General features: G+C 32.3%; 2 protein-coding genes across 7 annotated transcripts in view; one reads left to right on the top strand and one right to left on the bottom strand.

Annotated features, from left to right (window-relative positions):
• LOC126770157 (protein outspread) overlaps window positions 1-18,319 on the top strand; it is a 242,345-nt gene that overhangs the window by 180,686 nt on the left and 43,340 nt on the right. The window lies entirely within an intron of this gene.
• LOC126770231 (uncharacterized) lies at window positions 6,226-7,668 on the bottom strand. The gene is made up of 2 exons (XM_050489508.1): window positions 7,497-7,668; window positions 6,226-7,128 (listed from the first exon to the last, which is right to left on the bottom strand). Exons 1-2 carry the CDS (start codon window positions 7,627-7,629, stop codon window positions 6,551-6,553), a joined length of 711 nt encoding a protein of 236 aa, XP_050345465.1. The 5' UTR covers window positions 7,630-7,668; the 3' UTR covers window positions 6,226-6,550.

Genomic DNA, 18,319 nt, shown 5'->3' with positions numbered 1-18,319 from the left:
AAATGTGTACACCTTTAAGTTAATAAGGTATAAATAGATTTCGTTATAATGCTTCTTTAATTTTATTGTTTTTGTAAAATAATAATCGTTCTCGCACGCGCCTTTTTTTTTTTTTTTTTTTTTCTCGCTGGAAAAACACATTTATGTGTTTCCCCCATATAAAGTGGGGGGGTATGCGGGACTCGCCGGCGCTGAAGGCGCCGGAATACCCACTAAAAACCAGCGGTACCCACTCCATCTTGTCGGGGGACGTCACGGGATCGCTTGCGCATACTACCGTGCCGTCCCGACGGTTGGCCCGCTTCTGCGGGCCTCCAAATCCTAGGGGGTACTCGGGGTACAGTGACCCTCTGGCCCCGGCGACACTCACGGCGGGAGGAGAAGATGCGCATAGCACGCGCCTACAACTACGTAAAGTCTCAACTTAATCAAATGATTCGCGAATGCTTAGAATACGAAAAACAAGCATTTTTTTATATAAAAAAATAAAACTCGATCCTAGCATATCGATTCATATTGATAATATCGAATTATTATACAGTAATCTCTTTAAAAAATATTGTATTAAATTAGGATAAACAGGAATCCCTGCAATGGAAACTTAAACAACTCCGATCGGATCGCATAAAAACTTTTTGTCACAAACCTTATTAAACAATTAAAATGCTACTTTTACTTGGCATGAATAATTAAAAGTATGTCGGCTAGTCCTTATTTAACGAAACAATGTTTTGTGTACGTTTAATTTACAAATATGATAAAACTTGGTTTGATAGTGTGTATTTTTGGGAAATTGTCAAATGTCTACAAAAATATGAAATCGAGAATGTTCTAGTAGCTGTGATGAACTATTGGATATAACACGCTTCTCTTAACCTAACAATATGGATTTAAATCGGAGCATTGCGCTCGGTGGTGAAGGTAAACTTAGGTGGAAATCGGCAAGTGTTCAACTCGCATTACTGCAGCGTGGATTATGGAAACGCATTTTAAACATATTTGGTGAAGTGATTTTAACGTAAGCTAAAAAAAAAACGAATTCAGCAAATTTATGTCACTTATACCTAGATTTGTTGAATTTGGTATACCACCAAGTAAAAGATGGTTCGGGTCGCGATGAAATGTTTCTAAATGTTACTTAACTAAAATATCAACACAAATACGAAGAGTTCGTAATAAAATTCAAAAGTAAAAACTTTAGCAAATCGCTTGATACGATCGTAAACGCGCCTCATTATATAGTATTTCACTGCATATAAATCAGAGAGAACTTAGTTAATGTATATGTATAATGTATATAATAATTTTATCGATCGAACGGAGTCGGCCATGTACGGCGGCGTTGACGAACAAGAAGGGCCCCATCAGACGCGACTCCGAGTAATTCATTGCGTGCTACTTAACGTGTAAATACGGGATATTTGCATCACTGAAAGAGAGAAAGGTAGGCATGAGACCGATATACTATGAGAAACCTTATTTATAATAAAATATGATAATATAATTTAGATAATATAAGGTATTTAATACCACCGTCAAACTTATGTTAATAATACCCAATACGTCCATAAACATCAGCTTAAGAAATCTTGTGGATATTTTTGTCTTCGTTTTACTTATATCACATATTCATCGATATGCTTTGAGAAAACGCATCCACCTCTTTTCTTGCAAGTAAATATGACGTACGGTTGTCGCATTTTTTGTAACCATTTCGTACCTTTACTTCAGTTTTGGAAGGATAACAATATATATGTTGTCTTCGACTCTTAGATTATTTATATATTGTGTCATTATTTATACCACTATATAATGAAGAGTGAGTGAACCAGTGTACCGAAGTAGTTACATAGTTCCCAGTCTTGGTACATACGCGGTAGAATATAATGTAATCCGACTCCTGTAGTTTTTGACATCATGTTTTTTTCACCTCTGAGCACGAGATGAATTAAATACAAATTAAGCACATGAAAAGTCAATGTTTATGTGTATGAGAGCTTGACACATAAATTAATGTATATTTGCATATTATATTAATATGCGGAACCGGACGGCAAAGCGCACCGTGTAGGTGCAACTTTAGCCTTCAATAATATAATGTGTAGGTACACGAAAACACACATTTGTTATAGCTAAATATATATCATAAAACAATTTTGAGAATTACAAACAAAACATTTTAAAAGTTATTAATATTCTCAAAATTGTATGACCTAATGTATGGTGACCTAAACAGCATTGATTTTTTTAACCATCGAGTCCTGATCATTTTTATTTTAGTCGCGTTAATCTTACTACTCAATTGAATATAAGCAAGCAATTCGAATGAACAGATATCAGCACGAGAAATCGGTTGCCAAGTTTGAAACTAATCCCTGTAGTTGCACTGCGGAAATGGAGATTAAGTGTAAATCTATATTTATTAACGCAAACAAGTCTCATATGAATCATTTTAACATCAACAAACAGGATACGTTTTATAAAACACTAATAAAACCCGGTATATGTTGTCTGCATATAAATTTATAATCTAAATTAGTTATACCAACATCAACTTATATATATTATCATCATCATTTCACCGAGATTAACAAGGATTTCTACGATAGCCGGTCTTCCGCTACCCGCATCCACGCGCGACAAGGTCTTCCCGCGATCCTTGCAATATCGTCGGTACACCTTGTAGGCGGCCTGCCAACGCTGCGTCTTTTCGTCCAACGTCGCAGCCCAGAACCATTTTGCCCCAGCGGTCGTCAGTTCTGCAAGCGATGTGCCGCACCCACTGCTACTTTAATACAGCAATTCTCCGAGCTATGTCGGTTGCTTTGGTGCGCCTGCGGGTTTCATCATTTCTGATTCGATTTCGCAGATTATATATATCGATAACATTGAAAATTAAAATATGATGACGATGATTCCGATTCTCAACGGCGACTAGTCAAGTGCAGAGCCATGATGTATAGTGATGCGGTGTTCGCAGGTGCACTTACTATTTCGTTATTCTCTAGTCCAATAGGATAGGAATCCCTACGAGCACAGACGTAAGACGAACGGGTTGCAACGGCGGCAACATCATAATTCCGAGCGTTTGTTTATTCAACATATTCTTGTTGGAAAAAAAAAAATATTTTTTATTGAGCTGCTCCATGTTCGTGTTGATTATGTACTACAAGCAACTTTTGCAAATATCATAAATGTAAATTGCAACCTTAAGTCCATTAATATAGCGATTGCTTGATCACGTCTTAACATTAATGCTTATGATAAATTTTGATGTATAACGTCTCTTATTATTTATTACGAGTACTTATTCAACTTCGCCCATTTGGATCAAATCTTGAAACTGAATTTTAAATCAGTTCCTCTATCAGTACTGAATTGTTATTAGTCTTTTAAAGATATTAAATTAAAGGTGATAGTATCATCTTATTTTTAACAAGAACAATTGAAAGTAATTGTGTCTTTTATAGAATATTCTTTGTAGAATCTAGTTTATTACGTGTCGTTTGGTGCTACCAAGCCTTGACGATTGAAGATATATATTATATTTATAAAATAATTATAAAACATCAATGATATATATATATATATAATATTGTGGGATGATCAGTTTCTGCTGGATGCCGATTTTTATTAATCATTTCCAACAACTAATGAAAATAATATTGTGTAATAATCAGAATTCACAGAAGAAAATACAGTTCTCGCTAATAATTCTATTGTTTGCGTCAAAACGAAGCCATACATTATATTGGATTATATGCGAAGGATACCTTATAAGTCCATACCATTGCGGGTGACCCGCTTCTATACGTATTTGCAATATACTATCGTATGCAATTAGGTACTTCATAACGTCGTGATCTAATAATTAGCGTATTTCATAACCAAAATGCCATGGACCCATCAGTCGGTGCCAACAACTTATTTAGATGATGGCTTGGAGCGTCGAACAAAAGTAATTGTTTCGCCAATTTGGCTGTAATTTTTCAAATCGTTTGCACATAAATCCAGCGTCATGTCATGTTTACGATATGAGTCATCTTCTAATTGTATCTTAGCAACATTGAGCTGTGATGTACGTTGCACAATTGTGGAGCTCTCCATTCAATTTAGCACAGGTTGAACAATTAATATTCGTGTCGCATTTTATTTGAAACAAATTATCGCCTGAGGTTTCGAATTACAATCAAAATATAATGTTATGATGTTATTAAATAATTTTGTGCTTTACCCTTGTACAGCTCGAGGGAGGTAATTAAGCAATGTCGAAAGCAATTCATTGGTAGTTATCAATTGAGTTTGAAACGACTATCTGTGTGGGCAGCCATAAATTTTGATTATATCGCTTTAATAATTATATCTGCAATTAGCTAGCAGCAAACTATCGTAATAACTTAACTAGTATTTACAGGTCTTGGTCCTATGATGTAAATTAAAAATAAATCGAAATTCATTTATGTAATTTTATTTAAAAATGTATTCGCGTTATACGTACATAGTACTAATTAAGTAATTGGTAAATAAGGGTTTCTATTTATTTATTATTTTGATAGTATTAATTCACTATTAATGTATCAGTACTTGTGTTTGATATTAGAATAAATTCTGCATTTCGTTAACTCCGTTTATGAAATGAAACGTATTAATTATTCAAGTTAAAATATCTGATTTTATCCAAATGAGACCACATTGTACACGTGCGTCCGCACCCGCATTCAATGGTGGAATGCGGCCGCATTGAGCAATTTGAGCAAGCGATCCTCTACGCCGGCGCGGGCGCACCCAGTACGATTCACCTGCGCGCACGCTTCCGTAATGTATGATATGCCAATTTTGGAAATGATTTGCTCATTGCATTTCATTATACTAGATTTTAATATAATCCATAATTTGTGTCTAATGTTTTTGCTCTAAAAAAATTAAATGTAAACGAAAAATATTGATAGTAAATTTTGATCACTTTTAACAAATACATTTTTTAGTCTTTGGAATAACAAAGATAATCTAAACAATAGTTAAACAAAAATCTCATGAACTGTGTTCTCGAATGATGCAAGATAAAGTTGCATATGAGTGCAACAACACTGAGGCATTTCCCGCGCAATAGAAAATTGTGGAGAAAAGTTACAACAGACCATTGTGATGCTTAAATCTTACCCCACACGTGGCGTTTACACGATTTGCTCAATGAATCTATTGCGCGTTGATTAATTAAAAAGTTGTGTTCAAATGTTGATGCAATGTTAGGTTACTACATTGATCTTGAAGATATTTAATTTTAAAGCTAATCCTATCAGTATTAAATGTTTTTGTGTGTGTGTTTTTTTTTATATTATTTACTCAATCACACTTGAAACGGCTAGATGGAGTTTAGTTATGACATAATCGATTATGAAGTCTTAGAAAAGAAACGGTATTTAGTTTTTAATAAATCTGACAAAAAACAATCATAGTTTTTTAAAAGTAACGATTTACATTTAAATAGTATCCATACAAATAGTACTTAAAACAAGCTGTGACTGCAATGTCGATCAACGAACTTAGGTAAGAGAGACACGCTATTGTAAATCCTCTGTGAATTGCACTAGTTCAAGTGATAGTGAACTTATGTAAGTACATAAGTTACCTACAACTTGACCCAGTTATATTAAAATCAAAACATTGGTTATATTATTATATACGTACATGATGAATATAGAAGTTTTTCTGCTAATGAAAGCGACTTTGCTAAGGTATTTATTTGAACTTGGTATTTCCTGTATCTTATAGATGAATTGCTATTAATCTTTTCAAAAAACTATCACGTACAAATAAGACTCCATATATTTATGTATTAAGTTTTGCAAGCAAACACGTACATATATTAAATTAGAGGATCAGTTTTTGACGTGAAACCAAAATGTTAATTCGAATTACTATTAACGAAATAACTAATAAGGCAGATAATAAATGTAAATATTAAGTATTTAATAGTTTCAAAATATTTAACAAATATTATATAAATACATTCATGACATTTAATAAAGTCATATCATTGACTTTAATATTTATTATATATTTTATTATTTATCGATTTCTTGTACATCTTCATTTCGTTCGTACTCTTTGATTATAGCATTTGAATAGAAAGAAATTAATTAAAACATAATTTAAGCAAAAATATTTATTAAAATAGATTATATACAATATAGAAAAATCTAGACTATATTTAGTGCACTAGACGAAGTATTTAAAGGTGTATCTATTAAATAAAATTTTAATCAGTCTTAATATACACACAATTTTAAAGTGCTTATATTAATATTAAATTCCAAATTTATGAAAGGTTTTTAAAACAAATTGAATGTTCGAACATTACTATTAAATAATATTTAATTTTAAAAACTCCGTAAATATCTCACGTCTGCGAATAAGTTTCCTCTTATATTTAGAAGGTTATAGTAACTTTGTTTTACGAGTTCTACTTCAGACGTTTGCTACAAAATACTATAAACATACGTAGCTTCAAATATATGACAAGAATTTTGTTTTTGCATATAAATCAACGTCAAGGTTGACTTTCATTTAATTGATCTTGGACGTATATTTTATTATCACAAACATTCGTAAACTGGTATTGCGACAGAGTTTGTAGTAGCCATTCGTTAACTTTACCTCTAAAGTGTAATTTTTGTAGATCCGATAACTTCCTAATAGTCGGCAATAGGCTTATTAAAAATAGATAATCAGCGTCATTCCTCAATTCATCGTCCATTGTTTTATTTTTGCTTTGAATCAAATCTTTTAATTCTTTTAACTGTTTCATTATCAAAGGCTTTTTCTTTGCGTTTAAACCTCGCTTTACAAGATCCGATGAGCGAGGTTGTCTATTAATAGGTTCTTGTTGCGGATTTTTCTTTCTTAAAAGTGGTTGTTCATCGCTATCTGATTCGTTTTCTGATGCAACATTATTAGAGTTAGCATTTTTATTGACTCCGTGTCTTCCGGTTAACACCTCATCGGTAATGAAGCTCAGGTCATTGTAATAATGCCAGTTTGACATCGCCAAACGTTTTGATAATATTTTCTTTAGTTCCTTTCTGTATTGATCCTTTAAATGCTTCCAACGTTTCTTAACTGTCCATTCTAGATGACAAAGAAAAAAATATCAGTAATATTCATTTCGAAAATTATTTTAAAAAGTAAGCTGTCGACTGATGACTCGGTTAGTGTACCAGATTCATCATTAAAACACATATTTACACATCACACACACATCATTTATTATAATAAATCTATTTATTTATTACCTACATTATGGCTACACGCTTTGCGCTAATAAATTCGTCAAAGCCTTCGGATAAATATAAAATAAATGTGCTGGTTTTGATGCCAGCATTATAATATCGGTTTCTAAGTGACATTTGCAATATAATATATTCGCACAACTAATAGCCATTAAGCTAAGAATTGATTTGAATAATGATATTGGTTAAATGATGTTTTCAACGTACCATCAGCGTCCAGTTCTTTAGTAATTTGTTTCCAAGTTTGTGAGCAAACTGCTCTATTTCTGTAATACTGATGTGTGCACAACCATAACTCGGGATGCGCCTTAACTTTTAAGATAATGTCCTCGAAAGACATTGTGACGCAACCACAACGAACGAGCGTCCGACGCTTACTGCCCGCTCCCCGCGGCCCGCGTTGACAATTCAACGTCGCTCCCCTTGCTTCGTGCACGCTCTAAACGCGCGTTATAGTGACCTTGCGTTACGTATCTAGAAGCGTTGCTATTCGCCCGCGTCCGCTCCGCCGCTTAAGGGTCCGTTCACACAGACCGGCTCGGAGAGGAGAGCAGATTTTTATCACGTTGGAAACAGTGTTTTGAGTGATTGTAGTAAAGTTTATTTTTGCATTTGCACCTTTTTTGTCATTAAAAATGCCTGAACGCGCTTCGTGTGAAGTAATAAAAGGAGCCGACCGGCTCCGCTTGCGTGCTCTTTCTCGCTCGCACCCGCTTTCAGATCTCTTCCAGCCGGTCGATGTGAAATAGTTGGCGGCTCCGCTCCGGCCAATTCCAAGCGTATACGACCCGGTCTGTGTGAAAAGAAAAAAGCAGGCCGATGCTCTCCGAGCCGGTCTGTGTGAACGGACCCTTTTATTCGTCGCATTTCTTACTAATTCGCCCATCTGAAATTTTGTGTAATATGACTCATAAATAAATATATTTTTATCTACCTATCTCCAAAATAATTAAAGTTTAATTACCTGAGTATAAATAATAAATGTGATTTTTATAATTACACAAAATTGACTTGCACGACACAAGATATAATAAACGAAAAGGTTTAGTTTTCATCAAGAATATCAATTTATTTTGAACATTAAAAACCACCATCCTTCATAAAAATTAAAAGGCTTCTGCTATCTGAAATGTCATAAAATTTGATCCTTGACAAGGGACGAAACATTATGACAGCTTAAAAAAGGCAATTAAAATTACCGTCACCATTAATTTCGTCTCTCTGCTCAATCTCATAAAATTTAACAGAGCGTACTGAAAACAAAAAACAAATAAAAAAGAACCTTGAGCTTTTAACCATTAGTGTTAATCGCTCTTTTAAAAAGCGTAAAAAAAACTTCTCACTCAAACTCATCAGACCTTTTACGACGGAACATAAGTTCCTCAGATTATATCTGGAAGACAGTTAAGTTAAATGTTTCAAGTCGTCTATGTGCCCACCTGAAGATTTTAATCTTCAACTTGTAATATTTATAAGACAACCTGTCTACACCTCCGACGTCGCACTCGACTCGGCGACACTTTAACAAATTAGCTATTCACTTCTCCATATCCAGCCACTATTCTGTGATTTGAATACTTTTCTGATTTATCACAATTCTGTTTTATTTTCTAATATACACAACTATCAACTTTTAGCCGACTTCTGGAATCTGAAGTGGCAGTTATCATACCCATACATTGTCATAACTGTATAGAAATCAGGACAATAACCAACAACCGCCTACTTAGGTCCGTCAATGATCACTTGCAACTGACGGGCAGGTGAATTGACGGTTCGTGCGGTCCCATTTAAATCTTCGTAGAGCGCATAGCTGCGAAATAATGCAGTGAGCAATAAATAGTGATTTGCGTCGGCATTTGCTCGAAAACGTCATCGCGGAAACGGCAGAGGCGGGATCGCTGGCTGTGATGGAGTCCCTTGAGCTCTGGTCCAAGATGTTAACGATAAAAAAAATCTTAAAGTCAGCATACATCATTATTCCCAAGCTAATTATTTGTTATAGTAGTTAATGAATATCCTAAAAAAAACTGACTTAAGCCTGTTATTTTATTTTTCTTATATTTGAAGATGTTTATGTTCGTATGTATTATGAGACGGTTGCTGGATACATATAACTGGTTCGTGAAATATGATACTCATTAGTTAACAAATTGCAATACATAACAGCTCCTTAGTATTGTTTTTCATTTTTTATTTAAATATCGTATAATCATTTATCTTGTAACTTGCACCTCGCGCGATCAATCATTAATGCTCGCAGCGGTTCGCAACATCTATTTTCTATAGAGCCAGTGCCATGTAAACGTTTTCAGGTTAATTTGCATAACATTAGCAAAGAAAGAAGTATAACTCACCTTCTGAAAAATATTCATTGCAAGACATATTAATGTATTTCACATAACTAACACCTGAATAATTCCATAATTTTACTATAAGCAAATTTATGGGTAGTATATTTAGGTTCTATTCAAATGAGCCTCATTATCGCACTCGGCAGTGAAGGAAAACATCGTGAGGAAACCTACATTTGTCGAGTGAATTCTACCACATGTGTATCCAATTATTATCCACCTACTTACAGTGTATTTAAATAAACTCCTAACCATATCATACTTATATAACATAATAAGTAAAGGATAAACGATTTTTTGGAAGTCTGTGATTTTAAAGTAAGAATCATGAAATGTCATTCTTAGAATAAACATTTTGAAGGAATGTTCTCGAACTTTCGGAATTTAAAACCTTTAAAATAAGTGACAGAAGTTTAAATGCAAAAGAAACTCTTAACCTTATAAAAGATAAGAATTTAAACAAACATGCTTTTAAGACCACACGTGCGATGATAAGAGTTATCTACGACAATGAGCTTTTACAAGTCTAAGAGATCAGCGAACTGGCTGAGTTTTTATTACAGTCGAATAACGGGATCCTGTTGCTGGTTAGACGCTGTATTTGATGCTCCACATTTTATTTCATTTCGTCCCTCTGTTTAATCATAAAACAAGTTATAATAACAGTCTGAACATTCAATAATAATCCGGCAATGTCATTAGCGTAGAAAACTTGAAGTAATGAAGATTCTGTTTGTAAAATCATCATTTATTTATTTTATTTGTTTATTTTTATTATTTTTTTATGGTAGGTGGTCACCGTCATATAGACACTGCAACTGTAAATAGATCACTTCTAACACTGTAATAACACTGGTTAAACGGCATCTATTATGTTTTTTTTTATTTGTAATTACACTGGCTCACTGACAACTTAAACTGGAACAAACCATTATTGTAGAATTAATATTATTCTTTGGTTCTATAATAATTACTTAATTGTATCAATATAATTATGCTAAAATTGCTGTTTAACGTTACAATATATAAGGTGAAGTTGGTACATACCCAGATAAAACACTACCACCAAAGCGACAGATGTATCAAAACTTGCTAGAAATCGGCAAATTTATTGCAGAAAATTTTATTTAATTTTGTAAAGTGAGATGTCGTTAGTTATTCGTTAAAGCTCGATTGTCAAAACGATCTTCCTCACGAGGCAGAAACAAAAACGATTTATTTATTCGTAGCTTGATTGCTTATTGTATTGTAATGGGACACAATGATTAAGTGGCGTCCATAAAGCTGCCTTCACATACGCAATATATAATTAAGAATGTCGAGATAACATCGGATAGAAATTGTTATCAGATGGGAAATTATTAAAGACACTCTTTTAGGGTTTCTATCAATGAAATATATTGAATAGACAATTACAAGTCGTTGATATCGGTATTTTGAAATTGTAAGCAAAAGGTTTATTTATAACACGAGTATTACTGAGTACATGTATTTTATCTGAAGTTACTTTAACTTACATTATAAATTAGTAAGTTCTATTTTTTACTTATCAAAATCATTTTAAGTCTATATACAATCAAAAATGGTCTATAAAACGTATTATGTAGGGTACTCTTGATACATTTTTCAAAATTTTATAAAACTTTACATTATATATATATTTTTTATTTTGTGTCACTTAGAAATTAACAATCGCTTCTGCAAGTATATCATCATTTATTTTTGTGACTCCTGTGTTCTTCGACAAGTATAAGGGATTGTATCTATGGCCATCATCGGCGCGGATCAGGCAACGGAATCGTTTCAATATAATGAAAGTATGTCCATACCCTAAGACAACATCTTAAATCGCGCATGGTTAGGACAAGTTACAGGGCGAATCGAAAGTGGGTCACATGACAATGAGGCTGTCCCGGTAATTACCCGGCACAATAGAGCATTGTCTGCGCTCCGCGACATTTCCGCCGGCTCGCGCATCCTGCGAGCCACGCGGATGCATATTATACTCATAACAAAATCTAAAGAACGAATTAAGATGAAGCAATAGTAGCAAAACACTGATAATCTTCTTCGATTTGCTTAATATCTAGAAAATATGTAAATAAGTTTATTCTTGTTTTTTTTTCTAAATTCTTTTGGTACTTTCCATTACTTTCCAATTACATAGAAAACCAAGTCAACTTTTCATAATTTTTCTATTTAAATAGTTTTTGACGCGATACGATATTTTAAATTACAATAAACTGTTACTTAGAATATATTTAAAGGGAAAACATAAATTTAACGATATTCATTTAAGTTATGTTACTTTTATGAGCAATAAAACTTATAACTGTATATATTAACCGACACTTTCTCTCTAGTTAAGTCAAAGTGACATTCAAACACAAAATTAAGTAGGTAAGGGCTTGTCTAGCAATCAGCTGATCCGACTAATCGGCTTAAAATATTCTGTCGCGCCTTTCCTTAATCGCTTGTGTTGTGGTATACAGCGTGTGATAATTCTCGTAATCAATGTATAGTTTTTATTTATTTTAGGAACACATTCGATCAAATTAGCCATACCCAATATAATTCTAAGTTTTTTTTTACACCTAATAGGCAATTGTTTGACCGTTGATCTGATCTTAAGCATCGACACGGTCTAAGATGTAGCACGCTTGCCTAAAAGAATATAGAAATATGTAGAAAAGTTAATATAGAAATATTAACCATTACATACGCCGCTAATGCGCTGCCAACCACTGAGTCTAATTCACTGTTTCTCAACAGAGCAATAGTGAGTCTATTCCACTCTAGTAAGAAGATAACTGGGAATGAAAAACGATCTAGAAGATCTCTTACCTCCGATATAATTCAAATATGAATATAATATTGTTTTCTTAAAATACAACAATACTCCATTTATTTTCGCTTTGTAAAATTTATAAAACATTATATTAAATTATTTTGTAATTCCGGCGAAAATAAGTGACGTAAAATACTCGCTTCCATTCTTCGATGTTCTTCATATTGAAGATTTGTATACAAGATAAAATGTTTTAATAATACTTGTTACGTAATTAATTAGTTGTAGCGCTTGACATCGAAATAGATCACTTATTCATATCTTTATCATCTTTATAAATTATATTTAATAGTCTTTTGTGTCAGCGAAAGTGACAGCTGCTTATTATGCTAACAAGATGATGAAAAGTTAGATAGCATAATAGCCTCTGTATATATATTTATATACGACATATTCTATTTTATATAATTAATTATTTAACTTATGTATATATATAACACTCACTGTTAGTAAAAGTAAATCTATCGGTTATTATATATTTATATAGGAATCACTAGCTTCCGCCCGCGGCTACACTTGCTTCTTTCTTCAGGTTAATGGGGCAGGTGCAAGATAGCCATGTTAATGTATTAAGACAGGGTATAACATATAAGCTGTCTCTATTAAAGAAATCATTCAAACCCGTTCCGTAGTTCTTGCTTGTAAGAACAACAAAGATTCATAATAAACAATATTTGTATGTATGTATATGTGTATATATGTGTATGTATGTATGTGTTATTATATGTGGTTAGTGGGATGTTGATATGTGTAGTTTATTAAATATTTAGTATCACCTTTTTATATGTAAATGCACTTACCTGTTCTCTTACAAAATTCTTTCACCAAAGGTTGTCTGTTAGAGATCGCTATAAGCGATAAGACCGCCTTTGCGCACCATTTTTTTTTTTTTTTTTATTTTCTTTTTCTTTGATTGTTTCGTAATTCTCTCATTTTATGTATATGTTGTGCAAAAAGTGTTAAATAAATAAATAAAATTCATTCATCGTTCCATTTATAATCTTAGAAGGTTCTAGTAGGTTCAGACAAGGCCTTAAAAACGATATATTGTTTTAATTAAATGAATTGTAAAGCTGTGGCATAATTAATATATCACTGAAAAGAACTGATGAAAATACTTAGAAGCTACTCCTCTATACGGATAATGTGCATTTTATGGTAATTTTTGTACATCAGCCTGTATATGTCCCTGGTGAATGGATCGTGAACTAAACTTTGGGGCTTCGTGTTTGAGTGACCGACTGCACGATTTTTATATACGCATTATTAATACTACACTTCACCATCTTAATTGCTTCGTTGGTTCAGTGGCTGTTGTTGTTTCAATTTTTTTTTTTCATTTTTTTTCAATTCAATGCAGTTCCCGTGCCCTAAATCATTTTTTTATATTATAAAACCATTCCATACAACCAATACACATCGGTTATACAGCTCATGGAGTATGGGGTTAAAAAAATCTCTGAAATTATCTCAGTTAAATAACAGTAACAGCCTGAAGGTTTGGAGCTTATTCCACCACGCTGCTCCAATGCGGGTCAGACACACTAAAATTCTGCCACACAAGTGGCAGAATTTTAATGAAATTAAACACATGCAAGTTTCCTTACGATGTTTTTCTTCACCGTCAAGCACGAGATGAATTATAAACACAAACTAAGCACATAAAAATTCAGCGGTGCTTACCCGGGCTTGAACACACGATCTTCGGTTAAGATTCACGCGTTCTAACTATATATTGGCTCTTAATATATTTTCGAAATAGAGAGGCTTCCAATAATTTTCAATGATTTTTTGTATAATTGCAAAACTACGAAATCTTTCCAACTTTTGATTTAATTCGATTGCCCGATTATTTCTATAACAATAAACATATCACATTCCAATGTTTCAAATGAAACGACCCTCACGTGACTTTGACATTACGATGCTGTAATTAATTTATAAAAAAGTTTATTTAGTAAAAAAATACATAAAATTATAAAAAATAATTATTTTTATATACCTAAATATAGCGTCGAGTTGAATATATTAAATAATGGAAGACTCAAAAGGATTAAATTATATAATCTAAAATAATCAATTACATAAACCGATTTCATTTTCGATATAAGATAAAAGAGCCAAATTAAATAAATACAAAATTTAATAATGAACTCCTGATGCTGAGTTATAAATATAAATATAATTATAACACTCGCATAAATTATATATAAAAAAATATATACTGTTGTACGTTCGTGACACGATACAGTTTATAAGTGAAAGTGATTGTATAAGAAGCGAGACATTCCTTTATTAAGAGAAATTGTTGTTATCAATTAATTATTAACATTTATTTATTATATATAATGAAATACGAACAAGCTCGACCGGTCTTTGTAAGTGTTAATTAGAAGAATATTAAAATCTATATATTCGTCGTCAGTATTTATAGTTACGAATGCGGTCCGCGAATTTGTTTTAATGCAAACTTATAATACTTTCACGGGATAAAAATTATCGTATATTTGGTTCAGAAATTAAAAAAAAAAAACTAATCAAAAATAGGAGTTTTCGGTATGTAAACGCTACAATAACGGTTGCTCTTTTGCTGCATGAAAAAATTAAAGCATATATAAATAAAAATACATAATATTAATCTTAAAATTAATAAATTAAATGTCTCACAGCTGGGCTCGTTCCCGATGAGAACTCACATGAAATTTTATAATTCCAAACGTCACAACCGATATGATGAACAATCAAATTTCATATAATATATTCACTAGTTTAAAATGTATTATAAAATTATTTTCACTTAATAAGTCGCATGTTGCATCAATTTGACTGACATGCTGATAAGGTCTGAAAATATGCGGTTAGCAAGAATAAGTGGCTGCGAGAGGAGACCTGACATTTACGGAAAGCATAGTACGATAAGCGAAATTATCCGCAGCTACGGAATCAGCATCCGTGACGAAATGATTGTACATCTCGGGTTAAGTTGAGATGTAGAGTGGATTTGAGAATCAAATTAAAGACATTCCATTTAAACTGATTTTATATATAAACGTGTGTTTTGGTTTGTTCCGCATTTCCTATAATAAGCTTCTTTTTATGTTTTGGAAATTAGCAAATGGGCTTTATGTTATTCATTGTAAGAAATATAATCCATTTCTTACAGCGTCAATGTGCCGCCATGCATTGTAGCTTTACCGTGGTAACTTTACATTTAATTAAATAATGTTACTTGATGATTTAAAATTGCTTATTCAATTGAACAATATTTTGATTTTGTTGACTAACGATAAGTCAGCAATAAAATCTCTGGAGTATTGCTGATTGACAAAGATATAACTGATGGCTAATGGGTAAAACCCACGCAATTGGGCCTGCATTGGTTCCACACCCGATAAAGACCATAAATTTTTGACTGCACGCGAATAGCAATCTTAATAAATAACGTTTATGGCTTTTAATTCTTAAACATACTCAGCAGATTTAATTGAGATATTAAATATTATTTTAATGTTATATGATTGAATATAAAGAATTAGTAGCTCTATTGGTTAAAAAATCTAAGTACGATTATCTTTTATCGTCAGCTGCCAAAGCTCGTCACTCCGATCATTCGTTCATCGTTCACTTCCTGCGGCTTTGTTTGTATTACCATTACTGCGGTGATATCAATGCTTCTTGAATCGAATAGCGGTGCCCTGGGCTTTCGGCTACAAACTGGCCTGCGGTCGGATCTGTCCCGATCGCTTGTCATTCTTTCGTGGCTACATTGCTTCCTACTGTTTCTAATCACTGCCATTTCAAGTAAAGCAACATTAATAACGTTTGACGGCGTTTGATGTTTGTGTAGTCTTGTCTCGTGCTATTTGGATACTTATGGTTGACAATTGTCAAACTTTGTTTGTTTGATTCAAGAGGTTACATATATATATATTTGAACTTGGGCAAATTTCGAATGCGTATGTGATGTTATGTATATATATATAGATATAGATGTTTAGAAAGAGACATAATTAAAGTTTAACACGGTTTGAAGGTTTTTTTATGATATAGATTTTTATACTATCCACTTTGTTCCACCCGTCACCAGCTTCTGCTGCACTTTCAATTCATAATTCACTTCAAATTCTAACAATTTGTTTACGATTATATATTTTTAGAAATGTTAACCATTGGCGATGGCAATGCGCCACCAACCTTGGAAAGATGTTATGTACCGTCTGCCTGTAATTACACTGGCTCACTCATCCTTCAAACCGCAACACATCAATACCAATATTGCTGTTTTACGAAAGAATGTCTGATGAGTGAGTGGTACCCAGACGAGCTTGCACATAGTACCTACCCTACCACCAGTATATACAGCTGCTGCTTGACTGGGTTTTGCGAGTAAATATATAAATTTAAGTACTTTAACATGTGTTTTAAATAACATAAAAAATAAACGTGAACAAACACTTACTTGTTAATGATTTTAAAAACATACATTGATTAATTAACATGAAGTGTTCATTAGTAAACATCAATTCCTATCATCAATAATCTAGTATCATGTTTTATTTCATATAGCGGTTGACTTGCGCCACTTTTGATTTACGATGACGTCATTAATATAGCTTTTAAAAAAATAAATTTCATATTACAGAATATTTAATTGTAGATTTATATTTTATTTATTTATTAAAATTATATAATATAATTATATTTAAAAGTGCCTGTGTGAAGTAATTTTGTTTGAGTTGTTATCATAAAGATACAGTTATTTTATGACGTTAAAAATATTTAATTATTGAAAACAACTCATTCCGTATAAAATTCAGACGAATTGCATTCTAAATGGTCGATGGTGATTGGTAGCGTGTAACGTGTCCCACATACAATAGAAAATACAGCTGGCAGGTATCATAGGGCTGTCGCTTTCAATTAAATTTAAAATAAATAATAATAATTTATGAACGGATATTGTATACGTTTCCTTAAGTTCATATCTAATTTTATTCTAATGGTAATATTCAAGTACTAGGTTTGAACACTATCTGATTATAAAGAAACTTATTTAAATAATGATTGTTAAATAGAAAACAAATATTTGTGTTCTTTGTTGTTTATAGAAAAAAAATCTTGGCTATGCTAATGTTACAGTGTGTTTATATAAAACTATTGCTTAGTATTTTTTGAATATGCATTCACTGAAAAATTTACCGATATATGTATATAATTTATAATGATAATTTATTTTAAAGTAAAATAACACCCAGAACTAGACCGGCGATTACATAAAACAAGAGTAAACTAATTTATTAAAAAAAACAGATACAACGTAAATCTGAAATTATGGAAAACAATTAAAAAGGATTTTTTTTTATTATTGTCTACGCTAAAAAAATACCCATAAAATTCGACACAAAGTTAGACAATGTTAAAATATTGAGTTTTTTTATTATTTAATTAATAAATAGAATGAAGATGCAACGACACTTCTCTCAATATTCTCCACAGATAATATAAGTATCATACTTTTATTTATTTAAAATAACAATAGACTACTTTTTTCTGCTGGTAACCCTACACCTGGATGCAAATCGCTAACGACATCTTATTAGCACGGAACCGCTGATCTCGGACACTTGCTTTAATGGATCACCTCGCTAATGGGTAGCAATTGGGATTACAGATCGCACAATGGATAGGCAGAGAATAATTTAATCAGCAATTAGGAACGTTTACTTTAGATTATATAAACATAATACAAACATATTTACAAATAATATAATGTAAAGTTACTCTTACAACCTGGTTTGTTTTTTTTTTTTTTTTAATAATTTAGACTG

The sequence above is a fragment of the Nymphalis io genome, chromosome 8, assembly GCF_905147045.1.
Source record: "Nymphalis io chromosome 8, ilAglIoxx1.1, whole genome shotgun sequence".
Taxonomy (NCBI): Eukaryota; Metazoa; Arthropoda; class Insecta; order Lepidoptera; family Nymphalidae; genus Nymphalis; species Nymphalis io.
The sequence above is the reverse complement of the archived record's forward strand: the minus strand, read 5'-3'. Positions and strand labels throughout refer to the sequence as shown.